Source organism: Emydura macquarii, unplaced genomic scaffold, assembly GCF_026122565.2.
Source record: "Emydura macquarii macquarii isolate MOO-44397 ecotype Brisbane River unplaced genomic scaffold, CSIRO-AGI_Emac_v2 contig_1045, whole genome shotgun sequence".
Classification (NCBI taxonomy): domain Eukaryota; kingdom Metazoa; phylum Chordata; order Testudines; family Chelidae; genus Emydura; species Emydura macquarii.
The window spans coordinates 9,387,328-9,410,824 of NW_027131182.1; the positions used below are offsets into that span (position 1 = coordinate 9,387,328).

The 23,497-nt window shown below is 44.1% G+C and overlaps 1 protein-coding gene across 1 annotated transcript in view; it reads left to right on the forward strand.

Moving 5' to 3' along the window:
* Positions 1-17,005: 17,005 nt before the first annotated feature.
* The window catches only part of ONECUT2 (one cut homeobox 2), a 48,424-nt gene continuing 41,932 nt past the window's right edge, over positions 17,006-23,497 (forward strand). Inside the window, exon 1 of the mRNA XM_067545445.1 lies at positions 17,006-18,193. Coding sequence (XP_067401546.1) covers positions 17,038-18,193 — 1,156 coding nt within the window. The 5' untranslated portion in view covers positions 17,006-17,037. The remainder of the gene's footprint in view (positions 18,194-23,497) is intronic.

Consider the following 23,497-nt stretch of genomic DNA (forward strand, 5'->3'; position numbering starts at 1 on the left):
GCTCCACTTAAGTCAAAGGAGAATGTGCCCCAAAGTCCCCTTATACCCATATTTATATACTGCTACATGTTCCCTGACTATCCTGGGTTCCGGGACCTCATCTTGTCTCCTATTCCCACCCTAGCATCCCTGATCCGCAGACAGAATTTTCATTCCTGCTTGTTTTAGAACAGTGTCATTTGGCAAGAGGCTTTTTGCATACTGTGGGCTTGATTCCGATCATAATTAAACTGGTGAAAATCAGGATGAGTAATCAACTGAAGTCAATGGATTTTCCACTGGTGTGAGGACAGACTCAGGCCCTCTCACCTTGTTTACTGAAGTTCTATTCCTTTGAGAATTACTGCCCTCCAAATACCTGCCAGAATTCAAACCCACCCAAAAGACATACTTGTTTGAGCTGGCTTTTTCTTGATTTGTTCTGATGCATAAATTGCCTTTGAGATGTTTGCATGAAATACACTGTATAAATGCAAGTGAGTTATTGAATGATTAGACACGTATTTTATGTCTGAGCACATTAAGGGCTCTTTCTATCAATATTTTTTTAAACCACATGCTTCCCCATAAAACTAATGGCACATGGTCCCAGTAGCTATGCATGTGCATATCCAGAATATAGCTGATTGCACAAGCTATCAGTTAATCACATTTGAAAAGTGGTTTAGGATCCATCAGGATGTAGTGTATTATATATAAATGTGAGAACTATTATATAGCTAGGGTACTTAAAGGCCCCCATCATCAAAATATCAGAGCCCCTCCCAGTCTTGAATGTATTTATACTCACAACACCCCTGTGAGACGGGGGTATGATTATCCGTATTTTACAAATGAGGCATAGAGATGGAATGATTTGACTAAGGTTTCACAGGAAGTCTGTGAGAGGGCAGAGGATTGAACCCACATTTTTAAGCCTCAGAGCAACACCCTAACCACTGGATTATTGTCCCTCTTAATCACAGTGTTACTGTCCAGATTCTAATATAGATTCAATTTTCTAAATCCCATTCTGCCGGTTAAACTACCTCAAAGCCAAATTCGGGAACAAATCACTTGTTGCCGAGTGCTGTTTTGCAGCTTGTACTTATTACAAAATTGACAATCCTGTGTGGCCATGAAAAAGTTTAGGACAATCATTGTTGCTTCCTCCATCTGAGTGGCACTCACTCCAGTGCAGTGAGTCCACAAGGTTAAATGGTTTACTAATGCCACCATTATGTCCCAGTCCAGCTCCCACCAAACCAGTGAAAAAGACTGCTGTTGATTTCAATAAAAACTCAATCAAGTCCTGATGCCTTTGACATGGAAGGGAAAGAAATTGCAAATGTTACATAAACATATTAAAAGAAAATACTCAGAAAAGTTTATTTAAAGCAGGTGAAAAAGACCTGTCTGTTTCTGTCACTGGCTAGTTTGTCATTGCTATTTTAGGAGTATGGACTCCCCTTGGTGCCGGTGCAAAATCCCACATTTATGCTAATAGGACATGACCATGTGTTGAATGGAGATTATAGATCCCTGCATTTTCCTTTTATCCATGAAATACATGAAGAGTTTTTCTTCCTCTAGAGTTTGGGGAAGAGAGTAGATTTTTGCAGTGCTGAAGGGTCAGTCCTGTATTTCTTGGACATCAAAAGCTTCCACCGAAGGCAATGTGAGCTTCAGGTGTACAAAAGGGAAGAAAAGTAAACATGAAAAAACCTAGTGCAAAAGTAGCTGAAATGATAATGAAAGGAGAAAATATAGGTGTAATAGAATCAGACCCCATTGGTACATCAAATCCTGTATGCTGCCTCAGGCATTCTCCAACACCTGATGTTTCAGAGGAAGAAGAGAAAAAGAAATCATATTTTACCTAGCAATTGGGTGTGGGGGAAAGGGGAATCCTTACACACAGAGAATAGGGGAAAGGGATGAAGAGAGAAATAGGAAACAAAGAAATACAATACACACACGTGCTCGAGAGCGAGAAAAAAAGCAAGGAAAACTTCTCTTTCCCCTAGGCAGCAAAAGCTTGTTACTGTCCAAACCTTAAGCTAGTTGCCCTGGGTTTCCAACGTCACATCTTTCTTGTCAACTCCTCTGCTCACTGGCAGTGACAGATTACAAGGGCGCCATCAATTTGTTTGGTGATTGTATTGAATAGAGGTTACCGATGTTCACTGATAGAAGTTTATAATGATGAAATAAAGCCTTGGTCAGTCAGAACCCAGGCTTGGCGCAGAAGCAGATGGCACATTTTGAATAAAACTCTGTGCCAGGTTTCACAGATGTGCACTTGCCACCCCTGAGAGGGGCATGCATAAAAATCTGGTCCTCTAGTCTGATGGATCAACTGGTCCTTGATGTCTTGCCTACACTGGCAAATGTAACCCATGTTAACTAACACAATGTTAAGCACTATTTCGCACTCAGCATAGACAAGGACTATCATGATTTAAGAACATGGCATCTGGTCAAGCCATGAGCCAGCTTATGCTGTCATACAGGGCTTGTGCATCTTTTGCTGTCACTTAAGCAGAACCCAATATTCAGCCTTCCTGGAGCCACCAACAGTCCTTAGAGTAAAATAATTAAATCAGTACACAGACAACCTGTGGAACTCATTGCTGGGGAAGTGGTGAAGGCCAAAAGTATAACTGGGTTCAAGAAAGAATTAGACAATTTCATAGAGGATAGGTCCATCAGTGGCTATTAGCCAACATGGTCAGGGATGCAGCCCTGTGGTCTGGGTGTCCCTGAATCGCTGACTGCCAGAAACTGGGACTGGACGACAGGAGATGGATCACTCGATAATTGCCCTCTGAAGCATCTAGCGCCAGAAATCAGGATACTGGGCTAGATGGACCATTGGTCTGACCCAGTATGGCAATTCTTATATTCTACATCAATCCTTTGTAGAGAGTGCCCCGTCCACTTCCCTTTGTACGCAGCCATTGCTGGCCAGTGAGGGGGAGGTGGAAGGGCCATAGAGAGGCTCTTTGGAGCTCTCTTATTGAGAGGCTCGCAACCTTTTTTGGAGAGGTAAGTACTGGTGGTGCTGCTGGCTCTGTGGTGTCCTGTGGTCCCTTAATAAAAAGATCACTGTTGTTTCTGGCCCTTGCACTTTGGGGGCCACAAGATAGAAGGAGTGTTCTTCTGCCCCTTCTATTGCCTTTGTGCACCTTTGCAGGGCTGACCACAATCTTGCCTTTAATACTTCAATACAATGCTTTGAGGATAAAAGCACAGATGCTCAAGTGTGCCACAACCTTACTCTGCATAGCAAAATAGGGTGGTCAAAGGTGGAGCTGAGTCATTTTTGCACTCCCCTGAGTCTTGGGAACTGGTTGATTCCTCAGTGCAACTTAGAACAGCCTTAGGGCTGCTCTAACTCGAACCATCATGTAATGGCCCTGGAGGCTATTATGCCTGCAAGAATTGTCACAGCACATCCTGCGCCATTGTCATATCTGAAACAATTCTTACGCCATGGATTGTGATCCCCAAAGGCCCTGTTAAGGCAGCTTCCTCAGGCACAAAGGGACCAAAGCAGAGGCTGATGACGATCTGTCCCATAAAGAGCTATATACAGTGCTACCTATTTTTGTTGTTTGCTATTTTATTAATTCTAATTTTATTTTACTGTACATTATTTATGTGTGTATTTATTATTTTATTACCAACCACATTGTTGTAAATTTGGTGAGTTGCCTGTATTAGAAATCAACATGGACCCCATGACATAATTGCAAAATGCAATAATCATAATAGCTGACTTAGCTAAAAAAAATCAAAAAATCAAATTCAATGTTTATAGTCTGAATTTTGAAAATATTATTTTGTCAACAAAATCAATTTATCCCTTTTCTAGTGTTAATCTGAAGCGAGTATAATTGATCTAAACAAAGGGCTCAGTCTGCTCCCATTGAAGGCAGTGGCAAAAGCCCCTTGAAATTCAGCAGAAGTAGAACCAGACCCTAAAGTCTTCAGATCATTTGGTATTTTCAGCAATATATACTTGAGACTGCTACGTTTGACATTCTCCTGATGAGGCTGTAACAGTTCTACATGGTGTTTGTTTAGAGCACATTGTTCAAATCAAGAATACATATTGGGACCTTTTATTAAGCCTTAGAAGTGACAATAAAGGTTTAAGTAACATAACCAGCAGTCACTGAACAGAATAATTTTAACCATCATGATGGCATTTTAAGACCTCCAGCCCAATCCTGCAATAGATAACATTTGATTGGACTGTAGTGCTGGGGCTGAATGTGGGTGCAGCAACCCAGCTGTGCTCTGTCAATGGCCGGATTGAGGCCTTATTATGCAATGCTCTTGTAAAGAAAATCTTATAGCTGTAAACGAAACAGGAATGCAATTTAATGTTAGGTGAAAATGAGCTGAATACTACTACTACTAATAATAATAATACCTAGCATTTATATATCGCTTTTCATCAGCAGCTCTCAAAATGCTTTATAGTAGAGGTTGGTGTCATTATCCCCATTGTACAGAAGGGATAAGTGAGGCTCTGAGAGGCAAAGCAATTTGCTCATAGTCACCCAGACAGCCAGTGGCAGAGAGGGGAATAGAATCCTGGTCACCTGAATCCCAGTCTAGTGCTCTATTCAATAGGCAATACTGCTTCCCCACAAGCCCAAGAGGAAACAGATTTGAACTGAGGACACTTGTTCTGTATTCTACCACCAAGTGGAATAACATTCCACAGTGGAGGGATTGAACTAACAATAGATCAGCTGTCTTATGGTTCCAGTTATACAGCCTTCAGATTCATTTGAGATGTTAGACAGCAGGACTCTGATAATATGGTCATATGAGTGCCGTTAAACTGGGCATGGTTGCACGACTCATTCAAGGAGTAGCCTGCAGGGTGCTGAGCACTCTGGCACTAGTCCATCAAAGCATTTAAATATATACTCACATGTAGGTGTATGCTTAAGTCCTGTTAAATTCAATAGGACTTTGATGTCATAGAATCATAGACCTGTAGGACCGGAAGGAACCTCGAGAGGTATTCTAGGCTAGTCCCCTGCGCTCATGGCAGAGCATATGTGCTTAAAGTTAAGCAAATGCTTTCGTGCTTTGCTGAATCAGGGCCTTAAGCAATGCTGAACTTCAAGCATGTGAATAATCCCATTCATTTCAATGGGACTACTCACATGCTTAAAGTTAAAATCCTGTTAGTGTGATTTTCTAAATCAGGGCTCTAATGAGAATATGCAGTTGATTTCTTCTTTTGAGTTAGTTTCTCTGGTCCTACTGAAAGAAGTACACTTCTTTTTTCTCAACATGGCCCATTAGCTGGTTTTCCCTTGTTTGTGGTTTAAAGTGCCTGACTGGGTGATATGGTGCAAGCTTTCTCTCCCATCCTGCTTAGGAGAGTTGGTACATTGCATGCTTCGGTGGCTAATGATATTCTAAACGTTCAGTGTACGACTGCTCCACGTTGGCCGCAAAATAGCACTCAGGTCCTGTTATAGCTGCCATTGTTGTGATTTTAAAAAAATAATTAAATCAGTAATGTTCACTGAGAGGCCATAAGGACTAAACCCACTGAAAATAGTCTCTCCTAACTCCTGGGGTCTGTTCAGAGGCACCCAAAAGGATGGTGCACTAACAAGTCCACCCCCACCCAGGTCAAAGGGGGAAAATACCTAGCACATTGGAATAAGGTACTACTTTATATGACTAGGGCGATCAGAATCTGGCCCTTATGTGGAGTTATGTGCATGGAACACTGGTATGATCAGGGCCCATTTCCATAGCACCTAGATGTACACTTGAAGTCTCCCATCCAAAGGCTAGATTCTGCCACCCTTGTCCGCAATCAGTAGCAACTTACTTCATGAGTAGTGCTCACTGTGAGCAAAGGGGGCAAAAATCTGTCCTCGGGGCCTGATCCGAGGCTTATTTAAGTCAATTGATTTCGAGCATAGAGGGATCAAAGCACATTTTTGCATTACAGTTGAGATAATCCATCATCTCTGCCACTAATCTCAGATCTGCCTGATGGATCTGAAAAGAGGATACAAGCACGAGGCTTACATCAGCTAACTCCAGAACCTTAACAAATATGAACGCTGCTCCAAACTAATGCTAGGGGGATTTGTGGCAGCAGGACATTGAAGAGAAACGCGATGGAGGGTGGATAGCAGGCTCTTTAGAAATAAAGAAGTATCAATAAGCAATCATGTGAAGGAAGCACTGTTAATTTTTTTGTTCTACATCAATATTTTAATTCACCTAAATTATGCAACAAGTATTGTAACATTTTTACAAACGTATGGACCTGATATTCAAAAGATGCTTAATCTTTTTTAAATAGCAGTTTATTATATTTTATAGAAGAATACACAGATAGGTATGATGGGGAGTGAATACACAGTTAAGTACATAAGCAGGTATTTTACAATGTTGGTTTCCATTCTGCTACACAGGTAGATATCTTTTCAGCATACAGGTAAGTAATTCACAATTTTCTCATAACAGAGTTGAGATCTTAAACCATTTTTCTCCTGTTTTAGTGGGCAACGAGTGTTACTTGCTAAGTGTTGTTAAGAGTTAATCACTATTTCATTGTTGTCTTATTTTTTCGTGCAGCCATGAGGCCATAGCTTTTGAATTAGGAAATTGTCACTTTGAAAGTAAATCCCTTACTTTTGTTAAGGTTCACTTGCTTGGCATGGGCAACAAATACTATTCATGGAAGAGAATATTTTACTAGACTCATACCAGGCCTCAGTTGTTTGCATTTGTGATGATGATGGTTAGCAGTCGCTTCCTTTGTTTCTTACCTATCAACGCTTATTGGCTGCCATTGGTCATTTTTTTTCTTTTTTTTTTTATGTGGGCTGTGAGTAGTCTGTGTGTTGGAGTCCATTGCTCTTCAGACAAGATCTGGGACTGTCTGGCTGATCATATTGTCCTATGTAGTTTAACTGCACTGTAGAGCTTTTCAGTGTAGTTCTGGCAGAGTGGGTGGTGGTATCTGGGTTGGGGTTTTTTTTGGCTATTTGTTTGTTGGGGTTTTTTTTTGTTTTTGTGTTGTTTTGTGGGGGTAGGGAAGCTATGAAGCACCAAATAACTCTGCTAGTAAAATGGTTGGGTATCCACTTCAAAGGCAGACTCTGTGGGCCAGTGGGGCCAAGGAGCTTGCCATGCTGAGTAGAATCTATCCCAGGTCCTGTTTTTGGATTGACTTAATGGGTCCAGCCACCACCCTGATATCAGAGAGGCACTGCACCTCCCCAGCTCCACAAGGAGGAGCAGGTATCTACAAATGATTTAGTTGGGGTTGGTCCTGCTTTCATCAGGGAGTTGGACTAGATGACCCCCTGAGGTCCCTTCCAACCCTAATCTTCTATGATTCTATGAAATGATTGCACTGGCAGTAAGAGAGAAAGGGTGAACCCTGGCCCCACTGAAATCAATAAGAGTTTTCTAATTGACTACAATGGGACCAGGAGTTTACTCAGGAAATCTGAAAGGGGCCACAAGGGCTATCCATCTATCTATCCATTCCATGCCCTGACATGCCTCTTACTCGGATATTAGATTTGGCCCTTTGCATGGGACACTGAATTTCTCCCTAAGGATTAAAGCTTATTGCTTTTTTCTCCAATACAACTGAACACAACTTATTCTTTTCCTGATAGGCTTCCACGGGCAATACCTGAGAACAGAATGTTAAACTAGCTTTCAGGCAGGGAGATTGGGAATCCCGATATCGCTCTAAGTGCACACAATGTGCATACAATATACTTGCTGGTGACATGTGACTGCATAATTTATTAATGTAATAAAGACTATAGCTTTGTATTAAAAGTCTGACTCTTCACTAGCGTAAATGTTTACTATCAGTGTAGTAAGTCTATTAATGCTGTTGTTGCTATTATTCTTGTTTTATTTGTTCTTACTACTAATACTACTGTTATTCTTTATAATCATTTATAATCAAATGTCATTATTTATCAGTAACAAAATAAACTGTCTAATAGAGCGTGGATTTCTTTGTCTTTTCTGCAATTCTAACCCAACAAAATATATTGAAATAAAGGTTAGATGGTGACTTGTGAGCTCCTTCCTAATGAGATAATGCATTCATTTTCCTTCTACCCATGGCTCTCCGAAATGAAAGGCCCATGCTAATAGGAAAGCCAGTGCTGACCGGGCCTGAAGGTGCTGACCTTTGCTTCCTTGTGCCCTGGAGTGGGGGTGGAGGAGGGGGAATCTGGCAGTCCATGGATCAAGCGACCTCTGAGATATTACAATGGGACCTGAGCATAGCCCAGTGTTCCCACGTCCATCCTTCTCAATACACAGCTTGTCCTTGCACAGTGAAAGAGGGACATTGCCATTGAGGGCAACAACTTTACTGGAGTAGGTGAGGGGGCTGTGCTGGAAGGAAATTCCCCCTTTCCACACACACACCAAAAACCATTGGGAATTTCTGTACAGCTGCTGTGAATATATCATTGCAGGCTATGATCTATAAAGCTATTTACACTGGGGTAACAAGCATCCTGTTTTGAAGTCAACCCTATATGCCTTTTTCTAGTTTGCTCTTTATGCGTGTGTATATATATTGCAATGTAGACCTTATTTAAGTTCTTTCTGTTTTAGAACGAGAAATAAAAGGATATATAAATTGCATTTTGCATATAAAATCGTATATGTATATACACAAAAAAAGAGAGGAATTGCACTGTAGTTATTTATTTAGTCTTGCTGAAGGAAATAATACTTGCAGCACAATAGGTTGGAACTGAGACCCTAATGGAAAATAGTTTTAAAGTGTACAGTGAGACCTGAATATTATCCCAGATCTCATTAGTTTGGTAATGGGATGCTGCTCCTCCAATTGTATCAAGAGATTAGCTGCTTTTAGGCGATATGGGATTATGTCCCTCACACACCAATGCAGGACGATGGAACACAAAGTTCCCAATGCCCCCACACCTCTGTTTCATGTGAGGTGGGCCCAACCAGAAGGCCCTAGTAAATTCTAGCCAAAAACGAATCGATGGGACGTGCTGCTTTTCCACAATAATTGCAGCTGTCTGCTGCACCAGTGAATAATTAAATCAAAGAAGACCAGGCCTCCCGGCATTAAAAAAGATTAGGAATTGGGCGGAGTTGTCTTCTTCTGAGATACCTACTACTTCATCAAATCTGCCGCAGGAAAGTTGGGGCTGGGGGGTAATTGATTTATGCAAAATACTCTGCGATAGAAAAGCCAGGTATGCGCTAAACAAATTCATCCAGAGTCGTTTCTTCTTGTCACACGATGTCCTTTCCCCTACCCTGAGTTGGGATAGACCTTGTGTTGCTGGTAACATCACAACAAACCGGAAAAGTGCCGCCTAAGGACGGAAGGCAGGAGTTAGTTTAATTCCTTGCCAAACACTGAGGCTGAGCCATTCTACCTCGTTACGGTTATTCTGCAGTCAGACGGGCAGCCGGATCCTGTCTTCTCATGGCACGTCGGCTGAGAGATTGTGACTCTAGTTGCATCCCAAACTAATCTGCTAGATTAACCCAATTATGCTCCTTTAAAAATTGGGGGCTGATTGACCAACACCCCCCCCCCACACACACACACACACACACACTCCTTTGGAAGGGGTTGTTAAGTCTTTGTACAACATTGGCCGTTTTCAGCAGAGTTGCAGAGCTTCCCCCTTTAGGACACTGGGATTGGCTTCTGGAGGAGATGAAAACAAACAAATGTGCATCCACGAAAGCGTCTTTCCAACTCCCGGAGTGCGTGCGGACATGGGCCTTTCCCCCAGTGGAGTCAAGGGGGATTTAGGGAGCCCTGGGGATTCTGGATCGGAGCCCATGTCTGCAAGCGGTCTCCCTTTTCACTGGCTGTAAGGAGAGATCCCCCTTTTCGGTTTCCCGTCGCTACATCAGGGAGTCAGGAGCTGCTGCCAGCCTCAAAGAGATACCTGGGAAAGGGTCTCTTGCTCAAAAAACATTTTGAAACAAGTTCTCTTTTTCTTTCTTGTTTGTTTGGTGCACTGTTCTTCCACGCTCAACCTCTCACTCTCTGGAGGTCCCTTTAAAAAAACACAGCGATCGAGAGTCTATGCAGGGATATTTCCTTTGAATCAGGCATATTGCAAACCAATACAGCATGGTGCACCGGGGGGAGGGGAGGGAGGAGCAGGCAGAGAATTAATAAACCCGCGTTGATTCTCCCCCTTTTAATTTGCTTTCCCCGACCTCGCCCCCCGCTTCCATGCCTCTTAATCCAAGAGTTTCAGGTAGTTGGAAAACCATCGATTCCTTCAAAAGCAGTAATTTGGGTCTGCCAGCATAATCCTCAACGGGTTTCTAAATAGTATTTCAAATCGTGACATTTCTTGTGAGTACAAAGTACATTTCAGAGGACTACGTTGAATGGGATGTATATGTACAGCCAGTACTCCTCTGCCTGTTTAATGATACATGGATAGGAGTAGGGGCACAGACATATATAGTCTTTTCTCTATCCCTGTATACACACACACACACTTGCTGATTGAATTATAGGTGCTATAAATATTTTATTAAACTGGCCATTAGAAATTAACATTTAACTAGGGTTAAAAAGCTATTTATATATTTTCCTAAGGCAACAGATAAAGACAGCTTTTTTTTTCTTTCCTTTTTATAAACGGTTGCACTTTTGTGACTGTTTGAAAGTCATTGAAAAGTTCTTAAACGCCGAGTCCCGTCCCAAAGTTTTGGACAACAGGACTAAAGACGAGCTGCGCTAACTAGTTAGTCCTCTTCTTCCTTCCTGAAACTGCGGAGTTGTGGAAACCTGAAGCTCACCGTAATTATGCAGCTAAATTACTCCTACTCCTCCTGCTGTAAATGTGTGAAGGTTTCACACGGAAATCTTTGGATTTAAACACTCGTTAGAAATAGCTATAGAAAAAATGTTAGCAAAACGCTAACAATCAACATTGAAACAACTTTTTAAATGCTTAACATCCGTTGTAAAAAACAAAGTTCCACTTTCCCATTAGCAAATAATCGGGGAAATTGTCCAAACAGAAGTCATTTGTTGATATTGCAAACGGTCAATATACAAAGATTTGTATTAAACATCTTTAACCACTTTCCTATTAACCTTCTCTTGGCGTGGGTCGGTTGAATTTCCATGATCAAAAACCTGGGCGCTTCCAGAGCGAATGAAACATTTAAAGAGGCAATAAATTAAAGGTGACGCCAGATTTTAGTGTCTAAGGCCAATTTAGAAACATTTCCGCTTTCAGAGAGTTAAATTTGTCTTTTTTACAATCAACTGCAACTTTTGCCTTTCTTTAGAAAGGACAACAAAAAGATTTCACGCATAACTTGATCTGAACAAAGGGACCTCACGCCAGTTTTTTTCTGTTGTAGGCTGACAACGGGGGTGGGGGGAAAGACCTAATTTTATACACACTTGGAGGGCTAGTTCTGGAAACTAACTTGAGATTTATGAATGAATATAAAGAACATATGTACAGTTAAGTATCTGAAGCGCTTTGAGATCTGTAGTTGAAAGCGCAAAATAATAGCTAGGTATTATTATTATATGTAAAGTGTATTTAAAGTATATCTAGCTAGATAGACTGTGTATCTGAAAAGTATCGTAAAGTATATCTAGTTACATGCAAAGCACATCTTGATAAAAAGTATATTTATAGTTATAGCTGTGTCTATTTTCAGTATAACTATTTATATGTATATGTCAAATGAATACAGGGTGGTCAAACTGTTGACAATTTGAATTTTTTATGAAGCGATTGATAGTCTCCCTCGAACTCACAACAATTACCCTTAATCACAAAAAGAAAATACTTTTTAAACTGCTTTCAATTGAAAACATTTTTCATCCAAACAAAGAGAACTGGCAGGTTGCAGATAGGCAAACAGGACGGATAGGAATTCACAACCTTTCCTTTTCTTTTCAGAATAAAATACTGAGCTGTCTTAATGTTGAGGATATTTTTTTTTTCCTTTTCGTTCCTTTTTCCTGTTAGGAATTTTCCTCCCTGATGTCCTCAGGGATCAAAACAGACAGAACTTTCTCTGCTCCTGTACAAAGGTGCCATTTTCAGCTGCGTTACAAAAAATAAATAAATTAATTAATTAATTAATAAAAAACCCAACTGTGCAAACTTAAAAATATATGGAAACGGTTATGAGGGTCGATGATCAGATTAACACAAAACACCAGGACAGCATTTCTCAAAGTTACCGCCTCTGCGTTGCCGGTTACAATGCAGGAGGGGGGGTGCAGCGTGCTGATCCTGAGAAAAGAAGAGCATTTGTGTAGTTGGGGCTGGGAGCAGCAAACTAATGGAGATTCAAACCATTCCCGCTCCCTTCAGCTCAGAGCCAGAGCCCAGATCAGAGCATTTGCAAGAAAAGGCAGAATGAAGAAGTGGGGTCCCGCTAGTGCCGATCCGCAAATAGCCTCCTATTCAAAGCCTGCGAGTCCCAGTCCTAACTTTGCGCCTACTTCGCTTTTAGTGTGATTTGCTCTTTTCCCCCCTTCTTCCTCGCTGCCTCCCCCGAAGCCCCGCAACCCCTTCCATCTACCAAAGTCGTAGAGGGGGAAGTTCCCAAATCCTTGCGAAGCCCAGTGCCTGAGACGTGTCAGAGGACAATTGTTGCGCTCTGGTTACTTTCAAATCCAACCTGCAGTTAAGAGAACTCATCTTCTGTCTGTCGAATACTTCCCCAGTCTAAGCCCGACGTGATGAAGCCTGGCGAAGTGACAGCAGTGGGATTAAAAACTGCACTTTTAAGCCCAAACAAAAACGTCTCCCGTTTGGTTAACGAGGGAGGCGATCCTGCACAATTCAGCCATTCTTCGCCTCCCAACAGTCACCCAGGGAAACAATTTTTGTTAGTGATCTAAATGATTTCTGTGTTGTTTACCAGTATATCGTCTCTGTGCTGATCGCATAATTTTTTCACTCGAGGACTAGCCTTATGTACTTTTCCTTTCCTCTTACACCTATTGAACGGTGAGATATCATCAAACCACTCCTTTGGAAATTGCATATGTCTGTCGGTATATACACATCCATACATATGCATATAAATATCTATACACTACTCTGCAGCATAGTCCTCTTACTAAAATATAACTCAGTGATTAAAATACAGCTCTTCGTTTTCAGGTGTAACTTAGTATAATTATTCTTCTGCCTCTCCTAAAAATTCCCCTACAATAGTGAAATTGCATTTGCTGTCAGATTAATACAAACGCTTGAGGCCTTTCTGGAAAACCATTATCGTTCACTGGCTAGAAAAATAACTCTCCCTCCTTTAAAACCTTAACAACACAAACTTTCTATCTAATTCTCCGTAGCAGAATCAGAAAGGAAGCAGATTGACTTACCCCTGAATGGATGATTGCGTTGGGGAAGGGGAACTTTTGGGAAGATATTTGTTTGATAGCTGTACAGACAGATGCAATTCATAGGCGAAGCTGATTGCCAGTAACGCTATGGGGTCTGCAGCACACAGATTCTGATCGATACCCCTGCACTCACATGCCAGATGGTTTGGGTAAGGACAAAAATAAAGTAGTTCAAATCAACTCACTATTATTGTACCTTTTTGTGCTTTTCTACTAGCTGGAGAATAAATGTGTTTCTGGTCCTTCTACCTGCAAACAATTGCAGGCATTTCTGAATATTCTGAAAATTGCTAGTTCTGCCTCTGAAATAGATTTTGTGTGTGTAAATAATCATCAAGATATGTGAGTTGTGAGATTTGTTTATTTCTGTATATATATGTATATATATGTTTATTTTACATTAATAATGTGTATTTTCCAAGCTTTCGTTTCTGATGTATTGAAGTAGCTAGTTGAAAGTATTTATATCTCATTAATTTGCCTGAGGTCTTGATTTAAGAAAAATAGAGTATGAAACACCTTATTTAAAATATTTGTATAACATCTACTTTTGTCTACTGTTTCGCAGGTGATTATGCTCTTCAACCTTTCTGTGTAATATTTAAAGTGGAATATTACAGTGTACTTTGTTATAACATTTTACAGCATAGTTTGGCCAAATAATATTAATGAAGGAATTGTACTGACGATATATCACACTTTCTGCATTGTTTACCAGTGTATTGAAAAAGCATTTAAACGCGGGGGGGAGGGGAACTCACTTGAATCAAAAGAGTAAAATACGGACTCTTAAATTCTGCAAAGTGCAGTTTTCAAAGATCTTCTCGTGGCCTTTGGAGCTGTAGTCTTCATCTAACGTTAACATTAAAAAACACGAAATAAAAATATTTTAGATGGCTATCAAAATTGCCACTGCATAAATGAACCTACATGGGAACAATTCAATACAATACAATTCAATATTTTACTAAAGGGGGAGAAGAGACTTCATTTCAAATGAAGACCTGAAGCCTGTGGTGCATTCAGACTGTTCATCCATCTCTCGTGTAAATGTTTGCTAAGGGTAAACCACAAAATGTCCCGTTTCCATTAGAAACCGAACGTGAAACCTGTCGAAATCCTGCCCGGTTTATACACAAAGAAAGAAATAGGATTGCATGATTTCACAGAGAAACCCAGTATTGATCCGGAGGTGAGGGCATGCAACAACTCACCTTTAAACTCCAACACACGTGATCATTCCCAAGACCAGAAGTGCAGCTCACAAGGTAGCTCTCGGTCATGATAGAAAATAGGTTTATTTTACAGCTCGAACACCCCAGCCTGCAAGATCCACCCCAGCACCCCAAAACCACTCCCCAGAAAAGGAAGGGAAATAACATGCTAATTTATTGGTGTAAGAAGAACTTCTTCTTTGTGCAGGTTAGTGGGTTTAGACTTTTGCACAGGAAGCCCAGATTACAAAAGAGCAGCTGCACTTCAGAATGGCTTTTTAAAACTTCATGCAATGCTTCGGGAAGTGCACAAGCTCCTTGGGTATCAGAAGTGACACCAAGCAACTAGGCGCTGAGAGCGTGCAATAGCATGAGCTTTTGCAGTGAATTATAGATGCCTGACAGCCAAGACGATCCACCTTTATAAACATAGAGAAGGAAGCAATTTACTAAATCGATCTGGTGCAAGAGTATTGAGGGGGGAGAGGCAGTTAAGAGAATACTTGGACTGACCAGAACTCTATAAAGTTGACCTATAACATGAGGGGATGTTTTCTCCCTGTGCAGATAGCAGGAGAAAGTGAAAGGTCAACGGAAAGTCAGAAGTGTTTTCCAAAATGAATTAAACTTTTCTCTAGCCAAGATGGCACATACAGTATTTCGGGCACTTTTCCTTCTTTTCTTATCAAGTTTTCTCTAACAGCTGGAAGTGGTTGGAAGGGGCTGTCTTAAGGAGACCCCCTGCTCTTCTTTTGACAGCTGATCAAAAGAAAATAGGTCACGCTTTTCAAACTTATGTCCACCCTGCCCTTAATTACTGTCTCTTTAAACAATGGCAACATCTGCGCAAACTCAGCTTGCTCAAATCTTCAGAATAACACAGGGAGAGCAACCTGCTCCTCAAGAATCTGTTACTTTGGGGGGTGGAGAGGGAGCGGGCAGGGGCTGTGGGCTGCAGTGCCCTTTCTCTTGGCGATTGTCTTTCTTCACGGTTTACAGAAGACACAGATTCAAGGACTAGATATGTAGAGGGGCTTTGGAAGACAGGAGGGGAAGCTGAAAGCCAGGCAGGCCCTTGTCATGCCTTCAGAATCCACTGATCCGTTTTAGAACTGAATTAGGACTCTGCAAAAAGTGTGTTACCTTCTGGAACGCAGAGGTTTCGAAGGCACATGGCAGCGTGTTTTTTCGGGGGGGAGGGAGGGGAGGGAAGTAGCATGCTCAATCTGCGCAGCTTTTTTAAAAACTCAGACGAGCCTGGAGCAGGCTGCTCAGACGTGCTGCAGACCTGCGAGACTTTGCCGCTGCAAGTCATTAGCACAGGCAGTGCGACTCTTTTTGGGGCGCTGTTCTCAGGCAGTCCTTGGCGTTAGCTTCAGATGTGACTATCTAGGTGGCCGAGCCGTCCAGCTGTTGTTTTGCCATCTGCGGCGATCCAGAGAGACGGGGGGGCACTGCAACGAACGAGCGATTCGTCAACATAAACGGGAGCAATCGCACCATTCACAGATTGTCACTGTGCTAACCGGGCGTGTGAGGTGTGCCAGTGCCACACGCCCAGCCTTCGTGGGGGGGTAAAACATGGACCATCCGCCGGTCGGCCCGGTGCAGAAAGAGTTGATGGCGCGGGGCGCTACACCGGATTACAAGACTGGCTGGGGCCCCAGGAGCTAACCCCGCGGTGTCAAGCGACCACTGGACGATCTTCCTTTCGGCTAACGTTGGGAGCAAATCCTGCGCCCTGCCTGGCAGCGGCAGGGGGCTTTCCTCGGCCAGACACGGCTTGTGCCTTTCCCCGGGGCCGGGGGTGGGGGTGGGGGAGGGGGAGGGGGCACGCTGCAGCTGTGAACTCGCTGGCTGGCTCGCTGGCTCGCTCTCTCCTTGACGTTTGATTCCAACGGCAAAAAAAAAAAAAAAAAAAAAAAATGAGCCCTGCTATCTCAACCAAGATTGACGCCTCCAGCCCCGCCCCTGCCCGTCCCCATTGGAGGGATCTCCCCGACACGGCAACGGCTTACCCTTCCTTCCCCGAGCCCTGGCTGGGACGCCTGTCAATCTGGACCCAAGCCCCGCCCCGCTGGGCTAGGCTAGGTTGAGCGAGCCGCAAGCCCACTCTGGACAGCTCCAGCTGCCTAAACAGAAGACGTAAGAGGAGGAAAGGGCTAGGACATGGCGAGGGAACGGCGCTGGCCCGGCTGATAGGAGACTGGTGCTCCCCCCCCCTCCACACACACTCACTCACACACTCACGCACGCACGCACACACACAGCCCCGCGCGCGCACCCACACCCACACACACACTCACACTCACACACTCGCAACTGAGAGGCCTTATATCACCCCCCCACCCCCACCCGCTCCCTCAGCCCCGAGCATCCCGCCGGCCCAGCACCCCCATGGACTGAATGAAGACTGCCTACACCGCCTATCGATGCCTCACCAAAGATCCGGATGCCTGCGCCATGAACCCGGAGATGACAATGGACAGCCTGGGCAGTTTGCACGGGGCAGCCGGCCATGAGCAGGATCTGCTGGGCAGCCCCAGCCCGCACCACCCCAGCCGCAGCGCCGGCTCGCTGCGGGTCCACCCGTCGCCTTCGCACCAGGACCTGGCTTCTGCTTCCTCTCGCTCGGCCATGGTGTCCAGCATGGCTTCCCTGCTGGACGGGGCAGGGGATTACCGCCCGGAGCTGTCCATCCCCCTGCACCATGCCATGAGCATGCCCTGCGACTCCTCGCCCCCTGGCATGGGCATGAGCAGCACCTACACCACGCTGACTCCACTCCAGCCCCTGCCGCCCATCTCCACCGTCTCGGACAAATTCCACCACCCGCACCACCACCCCCATGCGCACCACCACCACCACCACCATCACCACCACCAGCGCCTCTCCGGCAATGTCAGCGGGAGCTTCACCCTGATGAGGGACGAGCGGGGTCTGCCGGCCATGAACAACCTCTACAGCCCCTACAAGGAGATGTCCGGCATGGGGCAGAGCCTATCGCCCTTGGCTGGCGCCCCCCTGGGCAATGGGTTGGGGTCCATCCACAACACCCAGCAGAGCCTCCATAATTATGGCCCCCCCGGCCACGACAAGATGCTCAGCCCCAACTTCGATGCCCACACTGCCATGCTGGCCAGGGGTGACCAGCACCTCTCCAGGGGGCTGGCTACCCCCCCTGCGGCCATGATGTCCCACTTAAACGGTATGCACCATCCTGGCCACCCTGGCCACGCTCAATCTCACGGGCCCGTGTTGGCTTCCAGCCGGGAAAGGCCGCCCTCTTCCTCTGGATCCCAAGTTAACAACGCCGGGCAGTTAGAAGAGATCAACACCAAAGAAGTGGCACAAAGGATCACTGCCGAGCTGAAGCGCTATAGCATCCCCCAGGCGATCTTTGCCCAGAGGGTGCTGTGCCGTTCTCAGGGGACCCTTTCAGACCTTCTAAGGAACCCTAAACCTTGGAGTAAGCTGAAATCTGGCAGGGAGACCTTCAGGAGAATGTGGAAATGGCTGCAGGAGCCTGAGTTCCAGAGGATGTCAGCCTTAAGACTTGCAGGTAAGTTCTGGCCCCAATAATACCATGTATGTACATATGCAAATAGACCAGGTGTCACAAGGAAAGAGCCGCTGGAAATGGTAATGTGATGCTGCAGGTAGAGACTTTCAGCACCGCCGAGTGCTTGATGCGTTCAAGAGACTGTGTTTTTGAAAGGAGCTTCACGATGAATATTGCCCTTGTCTTGACTTAACGTCTACCTTGAATATTCTTAACTTGACTTCTTCGAGCTCCTGGGTGCTACCAGACTGGCTTGTTTGATGGCACTGCTAAGAGGACAATGGTTTGGGGGGGGAGGGTTGTTTTCTCCCTGCGCTGTAATCTTCACACATGATCTAGGCTAGAATAGTGCCGAGTTTTTGACATTTCCTATTGCACTTGGAAAATCCTTAATAATACACGCAGCAAAAGGCTCTCCAGATTAGACCCGCACGAAGGATGCACGAAAGGCACATTGTATCTTTATTGATAGGGTAGAGGTGGTTTGTTTGGTTAATTTCTCTCGGAAAACTTCCTTGGACACAACGAGAAGTTGTCTGATGTATTGTATCAGTTTTAGGAGAGGACAAGGCATCAGATCCTGGAAAATCTGTTACAAAGAATGGCGCATTTTGTGGAATGCAGCTTTAGAATAGCTATTCTCTAGGCTTTGAGGACTTCGTTTGATTTTTTTTAACCCATAGCACCGTATCTTTCATTTCTGGTAGTAGTAGCTGTCTCATCAACGCCTTTATTAGATACATCACAAAATGTGTATTTCCTTTGCACTGCCGAGGTGTGAATCATTTTAAAGTCTCCTGTATTCTTCAATGAAAGGAAGCGCATTAGATGTGTGATAAATAACGTGCCGAGAAATTAAGCTATAGATCAATGCATCTAAAAGTATAAAGCTGCAATCCCCTTTTTGCGTTCCCGGGCGCTTATTTTTGTACAGAGCTCATAGATGGATTTGAAGCCGAGGGAGAAGACAATCACACTTGGTATATTGTTCTAATGTGAGGTGAGCTGTTTTGTGCTCCCTCTGCTGTAATCAAAGAGAAATGCAGCCCTCTATTGTTCTAAGATTACAAGAATTCGTCCATTAAGGTTGCTCTTCGAGGGGGGGGAATGATAATACAGACGGTTGAAAAATAAATCGCTAACTGGAAAACTATACATGGGATTATGTATAGACGTTTCTTTCCTTGATATGGTATGCAGTGGAGGAGTGAACCAATCGAGTATGTATGTTTCAAAAAATAGACTTGTTCAGCTTGGAAAATCCTGTATTCTTGATGGGGAAAGATCTCATTTCATAGAGTGGGGAGAAAGAGTTTGCTTAGATGAACATCTGCAGTCCTTTCAGCATTGCTTTGGCTGTACAGCTGGAAAGAAAGACATGTAGGCAAGAATTAACATACATGCATTTATTAGAATTTGCTTCACTGTCCCATCACATTTTAACATAATACTTTAAGATGCTGGCAACCTGTTTTTGACACATATTAGCCCTTTACGTGTGTGTGCGTGTGGCTTGTTTATATAATATGACAGCAGCATATTTATAAATGTATTTTAGAAGGAATGTCTACTCTGACAATTGCCTGGTTCACCTGTAGTTGGATTGATTCCAATCTGTAGCAATTAATCGTTTGGTATTATTGATTAGCAGAGGGTAAATACAAAACAACCTTCCGGAAAGATTACTTTTTGCTTCAAAATCCACCCTCCATTTGTGCGCAAAAGGGGGTTGTTGTTGTTTTTCCTGGTTGTGTGAATTTTCCTTAGTGAATTTCTTTCTCGAGTTTCTGCGATGATGTCTTACTAATTATAATTATTGATTAATATTAATTATTGCTATTACAGACTATACCATGGAAAAAAGGTAGGGGAGTTGTGTGCGTTGTTGTTGTTAACAATGTCCCATTGAAACCTGGCGTGAGATTTGAAATCCTTTGTTTGTAGCTGTGTGTGTATTTCTACTTGTGTGTGTGTGTGTGTGTGTATGCAGTTGGCACACTTTCTAACAATGCAGTTTGGAAACCCTATACAACGCAAGGCAAGTTCCACTCCCTCTCATTCGGTCTTAGGAACAATTCATGTGTGAGACATCCTCAGTGAATAGAATAGATCTCTTTGGCCTATCTCAGTGATCGGGGGGCTCTTGCAGTGTCTCTTTGGTAGTAGTGTAGTTGGTATGACGAGCTTTGTGTGAACTACGATTTTTTCCCCCAAGTGCAATGTACAAAACAGAAAAATCGAGGCTCTATTCTGATTCATTTAGAGCTACAGTTTGGTATTGGTCAGAGTTGCTAAAATTGCAAGAGAAGGTATGATCATTCACTTGAAATCCTGACTAAAGGAAATAAGCATATAAAATATATTGCCCTTGTGAGGCATTTAAATAGATGCCTACAAGTATTCGGATTGTATCTAGTATCTAAAGTAAGGTGAGACTTAGCCATTTAGTGTGTGATTTTATTAGCAACAACAAATGTGTTACGGGCTTATTGTATCATATGAGGCTATTTTTGGCCAGTAGATCACGCTCCTGTTGTAAAATATGCCGTAGCTGGGATGTGGGCAAGTAGGTGTTATGTACTCCGTGTAGCTACAGGGACTAGGGGTGGGGGGAGAACAGAAGCCATCTCTCCATGAATTATTGATAGAAATCTCTGCACGGCCCAGAACTGGAGATGCCAACGTCACTTTGTTTTGGGTTAAACAGCCTCGGCTTTCGGTTCTAAATCCATCACTAAAGGTCTTAGAGATTTGCAGGGTAGAAGAGGCGGCCCATAGCCGCTTTACTATCTTCATTTTACAGCAGAGCTGTGGGCTGGGGTTTGTTCTTTTTTCTGTCTATTCCAATGGCCCTGTCTGGCTGGGGGAAAGCGGGAAGAGCACGGGACTGGGAAGGTGATTGTGTTCTTTAATCTGTAGGCTATTAAAAATTCATGGGATCCTCTCCCACACACCCAGGGCGAGATGGGGTGGCGTGTTTATTCCTTTGCCTTCTAAGCACATGACTGTATTTTAGCTGAAGAGCGCCTGTGTTTGTCTGCAGAAGCGTGATCGTGGAAAGGAGCGATCTTTGGCATCGAAAAGGAAAAGGTGAATCCATTCTGTGATCTGTTCGGAGCCAGGCTTTCGATGAGTGGGATGTACATTAATGTTACTAATCAAATTATGACGCCTTCAAAGCGAGAGAGATCGCGAGTTAATGGTTTTCACCTTTGTGATACAATCACTTATGCACACACACGCGCGCACACGAAATGGAACGATTTTCAATTAGGGAAACATCACTAGTGAAGGCAGAGGAGATCTACATAAAATAATGAGGTGAAGAAGAATCTGCCGCTTGCCTTATCTACGTCGGGGAAGGAATTACAACTACATCCAGTTCTCTGCTGTAGATTGCAGGGTGAGGGGGAGAATGACTGTTGTGGCGCTCGTTCTAACTTGCAACTTTTCCTGGAGCAGTCTCTGTAGCAGCTCATTTTAGCTCAGTTAAGAAATGGTCATTTCAATTAACATCCGACGTTTCCCAGCCTGTGTCTCTCCACAAGAGAGTGCCCTTAGTAGCGCAGGTGCGCACCGGCAGCTATTTCTCGATATCCCTGTAACTGACCTTGTTTTGTCTGCACGGTTACACGCAGTCCCTTTTATACCAAAGCAAAGAGCAATCATCTTTACGGGGCGAGAACCACGTACCCGATCCCGTTAAAGTCAATGGGATTTCTGTTGCTTTCTGTGACGGCAGGATTGGACCCTAACTTTTCGTATGTTAAGCACTATTGTGCGTTCCAGCCAAACCGAAAGAAGGTAGAAAAAATGTAAAGAGACGAATATAATAGTTGTTAATGATTATGGATAAGATTTCCTAATATTTTAACTTATTCTTATGATTACAGTAGACAGAGAGTATACATTTCTCTGCAACCATTTCAAGGAGGGAATATATATTTGTGTGTGTTTGCGTGTATACACACGGAATCTCTGATTGAGATAGCTGCACATATGGGCATAATCACATGCCTATATGTGCAACCACAGCCTGTACTAGAATGTCATCTTGCAATATTCTCTTATAGCCAGTACAAAACATAATCCTTTAGCTACGTGTCAAGTCCCGTTAGCCAATATGCACCTTGCGCCCTACAGAAACGTGCATTAACATTTGTACATAACACAGACATACTTTTGCTTGATGGGCTGATCGAATTAATAATTGAAGAGCTCGCTCACTTCTGTCCTTGTCTTTTCGAATCCCCTGTGAATCAATAACACCTTTCTAATATGCATTAGTGCTGGATCCTTGAGAGCCTGGAGGGTGGGAGAGACGCGCGAAATAACCAGGGAACAGGATCCCATAAAGCCAGAAGCCTCCAACATTTATGTCTTTCCAACCGTGTGGTTATGTCACTTTCTCAAACAAATGTGTATATGGAGGGAGATCGATGCTGATAATGTTTAGAAGATTAAAAGAGCATTAATGCTGGCAACAGTAACATAAACGTGTGGACCCAGTTTTCATTGATCTGGAACCTGATCCGGCTTGTTTCCAGGAAAGCGGATGGCGCTGGCTTTCCCAGCACAAGACTCCCCCATCTCTGTGTGTGTATGTGTGTCTCGCAATCCCTCCCTCTCTCCGGACAGCGCGAACCTTCCCAAGACGTTGGCTAAGCAGATTGTGAAAGATAATGGTCAACAGAGCGATTCCCCCCCCCCCCCTTCCCGACAAGCCACGTTAGGGTTCACTCCGGGAGCCGATCCGACGGACAGGTGGGAGCAGGCGGCGGGGCGGGCCTGGGCGCTGACGCTGCGCTCCTGCCTTCCTCCTTCCGAACAGTTGCCCGTAGACACGTGTCGCTAAACTCGCCACACACGTGTGCTTTTCACTTGCCCCAGGGCCAGTGTCCTAGGAGATGGCTGGACGCGGCCCGCTCCGAGCAGCCCCGGCCTGGCACTGCAGCGCACGGCCTAGGTTCAGTCAGTGGGGCTTCCACTCCGCTCCCTGCCCCAATCCCGCTCTCAGCACTCCGGCCCCGACTCTGGAAAGTTGCCGCTGTGCATGCGCAGTCACAGCTGTAGGCGCTGCCTGCGGTAAATGGCTGGGCGCGGGATGCCAATGTAAACACAGCATCCGGCCCTTAACTAGTCACATGGGCTAACCAGCCGCCCGTGCTCTTAGATGCAGGCAGAGGGGTTCACAAACTCCTTACACAGGCCGGTGACGCAGCAGACAGTGGCTCTCTGAGCAGGAACAACCATTTACAACCCTTCTGAACGGTCGGCCTCCAGCCTGCTTTTCTACCTTCGTGT